Source organism: Opisthocomus hoazin, chromosome 1 (assembly GCF_030867145.1).
Source record: "Opisthocomus hoazin isolate bOpiHoa1 chromosome 1, bOpiHoa1.hap1, whole genome shotgun sequence".
In the NCBI taxonomy this organism is placed as follows: Eukaryota; Metazoa; Chordata; class Aves; order Opisthocomiformes; family Opisthocomidae; genus Opisthocomus; species Opisthocomus hoazin.
Window position 1 is genome coordinate 3,835,295 of NC_134414.1, and position 5,647 is coordinate 3,840,941.

Consider the following 5,647-nt stretch of genomic DNA (forward strand, 5'->3'; position numbering starts at 1 on the left):
ATCCTGAATGCGTCACTCGCTGCTGACGACTCGCCCGTGCTGCGTTAGACCCCGGTGGGGAAAATCTCTTGGGCCCTGCCTTGGGCCTCATCTGGAGTACTGTGTCCAGTTCTGGGCTCCCCAGTTCAAGAAAGATGAGGAGCTACTGGAGAGAGTCCAGCGGAGGGCTACGAGGATGAGGAGGGGACTGGAGCATCTCTGCTACAAGGAGAGGCTGAGGGAGCTGGGCTTGTTCAGCCTGGAGAAGAGAAGGCTGCGAGGGGACCTTAGAAATGCCGATAAATCTCTTCAAGGTGGGTGTCAGGAGGACGGGGCCAAGCTCTTTCCAGTGGTGCCCAGCGACAGGACAAGGGGCAACGGGCACAAACTGAAGCCGAGGAAGTTCCAGCTGAAGACGAGGAAGAACTTCTTCCCTCTGAGTGTGACGGAGCCCTGGCCCAGGCTGCCCAGAGGGGCTGTGGAGTCTCCTTCTCTGGAGATATTCAAGACCCGCCTGGTCAAGGTCCTCTACAACCTACTGTAGGTGACCCTGCTTCGGCAGGGGGTTGGACTGGGTGACCCACAGAGGTCCCTTCCAACCCCAAACATTCTGTGATTCGGTGCCCGCACGCTGCCGCAGAGCTCGGAGCCTCCCGCCAGCCGCCCGAAGCGGGGCCATCAGCGCGGCCCTGTGACTCCCGGCGAGGGCAGCTGGGTCGTGAACACGGTCACGGAGGAGGTGATGATGTCGACAGCTGAGTTGCATCTGAGGTATGAGATCAACAGCTTCTTCCCCTTGCGTTTGGGTCAGCGGTGGAGCATGGGCCAGGAAAACGAGCCGGCAGCGAGCCGGAGAGGGGAGTTGGCGCCGGACGAGCTGCCTGGAGCCCGATGGATGCAGCAAAGGCAGCGTCAAACCAGCTCAGAATCGCTCTTGCGTGCGGGCGGGCAAGAGCCGAGGCTTTCTGCACAGCGAGGGGGACGTGCGGGCTGCCGGGAGCGCGTCGCGTGGCGGGGGGTGCCTGTAGTGCGGGATGGCTCCCGGGGACAGACGGGGCGAGTTTTAAGAAAACGGAGAAGAGGCATTTCTTGAATCTCCGAATCATTAAGGCTGGAAAAGACCTCCAAGATCATCAAGTCCAACTGCCAACCCAACCCCACCATGTCTGCTCAACCATGTCCCCAAGGGCCACATCCACATGGTGTTTGAACCCCTCCAGGGTTGGGGACTCCACCATTGCCCTGGGCAGCCTGGGCCAAGGCCTGACCACTCTTGCAGGAAAGAAATTTTTCCCAATATCCAATCTGAACCTCCCCTGACGCAGCTTGAGGCCATCTCCTCTCATCCTGTCGCTGGTTCCTGGGGAGAAGAGACCAACCCCCCCTCACTACACCCTCCTGTCAGGGAGCTGTAGAGAGCGAGAAGGTCTCCCCTCAGCCTCCTCTTCTCCAGACTGAGCAGCCCCATCTCCCTCAGCCGCTCCCCATCAGACTTGTTCTCCAGACCCCTCCCCAGCCTCGCTGCCCTTCTCTGGACACGCTCCAGCCCCTCAATGTCCTTCCTGGAGTGAGGGGCCCAAAACTGAACACAGCACTCGAGGTGCGGCCTCACCAGTGCTGTGTCCAGGGGCACGATCCCCTCCCAGGATTACGGCTGCGGGGTCCATGCCGGGGTCGAAGGGCTCCGACCTGCCCCGCTCTGCCACCAAACCATCATCGCAAAGCCCTGGGCACTCGTTGCCTGCGCCGCGCCCTTCCCAGCACGTGTTTAGCCTAAAAATCCGCACCCGTGGGTGCTGGAGGTCGGGGCAGGACCCCCCCTCCCAACCCGAGCCCTGTGGGGGAGCGGAGGGTTGGAAACACAGCAGCCCCGTCACGAGTGCTGGGTGGCCCCACCGTCACCGTCTCAAATGCCAGCGGGGGAACTGGGTTTGGCTGTCACCCGACGCCCGCGGCCGCTGGAATGTCCTCCCGCGCGCGATATAAGGCGAGGGCCAAGGCGCCGGCAGCCGGGCGATGGCTGCGCGGCGAGGGGCGTGAGGCAGAGGACGCGGTGCCGAGGTCCCACGGTGCGGCCCCGGGGAGGTCACGGCGGGGGAGAGGCTTTCACCCAGCTCCTCTGTTTTGCCCTGGGTGGGACTGGACGGGGTGGGGGGGGACATCGGTGAACCCCGTGCCGAGCGAGGACGCCCCGAGCCTCGGCTTCCCCCGGGCTGCGGGCGAGGAAATGGGAAATTTGGCTTTCGGGGTTGTCCGAAGTTGTCCCACAGCCATCGCGTCCCTAAACCGGGCTCCCCCTTTTTCCTCCCAGCGCCCACCCCACCACGATGGTGGGTCTGAAGCCCCCCGAGGTGCCCCCGACAGCCGCCGTGAAGTTCTTCAGCGCGGGGACGGCCGGCTGCATCGCCGACCTCGTCACCTTCCCCCTGGACACCGCCAAGGTGCGGCTGCAGGTACGATCCCCGCCTCCGGCCCCCCGCAGCGGTGGGGTGACCGCCCCCCAAACCCCCCCCCCACCCCATTTCTGCATCCCGCAGATCCAGGGCGAGGTGCGGATCCCCCGCGGCGCCGGCACCGTGCAGTACCGGGGCGTTTTGGGGACGCTGAGCACCATGGTGAGGACGGAGGGACCCCGCAGCCTGTACAGCGGGCTGGCGGCCGGCCTGCAGCGCCAGATGAGCTTCGCCTCCATCCGCATCGGGCTCTACGACTCCGTCAAGCAGCTCTACACCCCCAAGGGTGCCGAGAGTGAGTGGCCAGCGGGGGGGGTCGGGACCCTGTCCCCAAAGCAACGACCCTCTCCCGGGGGAGGGGGTCCCCAAACTGCTCACCCCCCAGGGGTCCCGACGGGGTGGGGGGTTCCTGGGTGTGCTGGTGGACAACAGGTTGACCATGAGCCAGCAGCGTGCCCTGGCTGCCAAGAAGGCCAATGGGATCCTGGGGTGCATCAGGAGGAGTGTGGGCAGCAGGGCGAGGGAGGTTCTCCTTCCCCTCTGCTCTGCACTGGTGAGGCCCCATCTGCAGTGCTGTGTCCAGTGCTGGGTTCCCCAGTTCAAGAAAGATGAGGAGCTACTGGAGAGAGTCCAGCGGAGGGCTACGAGGATGGTGAGGGGACTGGAGCATCTGTCCTACGAGGAGAGGCTGAGGGAGCTGGGCTTGTTCAGCCTGGAGAAGAGAAGGCTGCGAGGGGACCTTAGAAATGCCTACAAATATCTGCATGGTGGGGGTCAGGAGGATGGGGCCAGACTCTTTCCAGTGGTGCCCAGCGACAGGACAAGGGGCAATGGGCACAAACTGAAGCCGAGGAAGTTCCAGCTGAACCCGAGGAAGAACTTCTTCCCTCTGAGGGTGCCGGAGCCCTGGCCCAGGCTGCCCAGAGGGGCTGGGGAGTCTCCTTCTCTGGAGATATTCAAGACCCGGCTGGATGCGGTGCTGTGCAGCCTGCTCTGGGTGACCCTGCTCTGGCAGGGGGTTGGGCTGGGGGATCCCCAGGGGTCCCTGCCAACCCCGACCATCCTGTGATTCTGTGATTCCCAGCGCCTGCCCTCTCCAGGCGCAGGGCTGGGGGCGCGGGTGCTGGCGGGCTGCACCACGGGCGCGGTGGCGGTGACGTGCGCCCAACCCACCGACGTGGTCAAGGTGCGGTTCCAGGCCAACGGGGCGCTGCCGGCGGGCGCCCGGCGGTACAGCGGGACGGTGGACGCCTACTGCACCATCGCCAGGGAGGAGGGCGTCCGCGGGCTGTGGCGAGGTAGGGACGGAGGAGAACTGGGACGGGGACTGGGAAGGGGTGGGAATGGGGACACCCACCTGGGATGCCACCACCCTCCTGCACAGGGACGCTGCCCAACATCGCCCGCAACGCCATCATCAACTGTGGCGAGCTCGTCACCTACGACCTCGTTAAGGACGCGCTGCTGCGGGCGCAGCTGATGACAGGTGAGGACGGCGCTGGGGAGGGGACACACAGCCGGGCGCCGTCCCCCTCCCCACGACGCTCAGCTCTGCCCTGCAGACAACGTCCCCTGCCATTTCGTGGCCGCCTTCGGCGCCGGCTTCTGCGCCACGCTGGTGGCGTCGCCGGTGGACGTGGTGAAGACGCGGTACATGAACGCCGGCCCCGGGCAGTACCGCAACGTGCTCAGCTGCCTCCTCGCCCTGCTGATGCAGGACGGCCTCGCCGGCTTCTACAAGGGGTGAGCTGGGGGACGTCGCGCTGACACCGACGCCGCGCTTCACCCCGCGGCATCGCCCGGCGCTCCCCGGCCATCCCGACGCCGGCGGCTGCTCTTCCCGGCGCAGGTTCGTCCCGTCCTTCCTGCGGCTCGGCTCCTGGAACATCGTGATGTTCGTCTCCTACGAGCAGCTGCAGCGCGCCGCGGTGCTGGCACAGTCCTGACCCGCCCCGGCCCCTCTCGTCAGCGTTGGCGAGACGCAAGAGTAAATTACATTAATTGGCGAAGCGGTGGGAGAGCAGCGATGGCCAACGCCCCCAGCCCGACGGAGACTCCGGAGAGGGAGCGACGAGACGGACGGAGAAACGACGAGAAGGTTTCCGGAGAGAAGTTTAAGGTGGAAAAAAAGGAAAAAAAAAATACAGGTTTTTTTTTTTCCAGCTGGGAAGAGCAGCGCTTCCCGGCAGCGGCGGGACCGAGCCGGGGGATGCGGCCGTTCCTGCAATTCCTTCCAATAAACCGCCCCTATGGGGTGCGAGCGCAGCAGGGCTCCTTGCTTTGCTTCAGGGGGGGATTTTATTTTGATCTCCCGATAGAAAAAGGCAAATCCGAAAGCAAAAGAGGCGCTCGAAGTCTTCCCAGGGTGTGGCGGAGAGGGTTTCCAAGTAGGATGAAATACAGCCACAACCGCTGCCCCGGGGGGGAACGCTGCCCCCTCCGTGCCCTCAGCTCGGTTTCACCCCCCGCCCATGCCACAAAATCCAGATTTTCTCCCGTTCTCATCCTGAAAAGGCTGCGGGGTGGAGGGGGTTGAAAAAAAACCAGGATTTCTGCCCACATTCCTGCAGCTCAGCTCCTGGAATGCCGTGATGTTTGTCACCTATGAGTTGGTGACACGGGGCCCGACGGCCACTGGCAGGAGCGCAGCGAGGGTTTGAGTAAATCCTGCGGTCTTTTTTTTCCCTGGTTTTGTCCTTGCCCTCACGTCCCTGCGTAGTCACCCCCGAACCACAGTCTTGTTCAACTTCTTCATCAAGGACCTGGATGAAGAGTTAGAGTGGACCCTCAGCAAGTTTGCTGATGACACCAAACTGGGAGGAGTGGTGGATACGCCAGAAGGCTGTGCTGCCATCCAGCGAGACCCGAACAGGCTGGAGAGTTGGGCAGAGAGGAACCTGATGAGGTTCAACAAGGGCAGGGGCAGGGTCCTGCACCTGGGGAGGAACAACCCCAGGCACCAGTACAGGCTGGGGCTGACCTGCTGGAGAGCAGCTCTGTGGAGAGGGACTGGGAGTGCTGGGGGACGACAGGGTGACCATGAGCCAGCAGCGTGCCCTGGCTGCCATGAAGGCCAATGGGATCCTGGGTGCATTAGGAGGAGTGTGGGCAGCAGGGCGAGGGAGGTTCTCCTCCCCCTCTGCTCTGCCCTGGTGAGGCCCCAGCTGCAGTGCTGCGTCCAGTGCTTGGCTCCCCAGTTCAAGAAAGATGAGGAG

The 5,647-nt window shown here is 63.9% G+C and overlaps 1 protein-coding gene across 1 annotated transcript; it reads left to right on the forward strand.

Annotated features, from left to right (window-relative positions):
* The first annotated feature begins 427 nt into the window (after positions 1-427).
* On the forward strand, positions 428-4,469 carry LOC142360627 (putative mitochondrial transporter UCP3). The gene is made up of 7 exons (XM_075414908.1): positions 428-750; positions 2,291-2,432; positions 2,517-2,727; positions 3,533-3,730; positions 3,817-3,918; positions 3,995-4,175; positions 4,282-4,469. The coding sequence occupies exons 1-7, from the start codon at positions 722-724 to the stop codon at positions 4,376-4,378; spliced, it is 960 nt and encodes a 319-aa protein (XP_075271023.1). The 5' UTR covers positions 428-721; the 3' UTR covers positions 4,379-4,469.
* Positions 4,470-5,647: the final 1,178 nt, after the last annotated feature.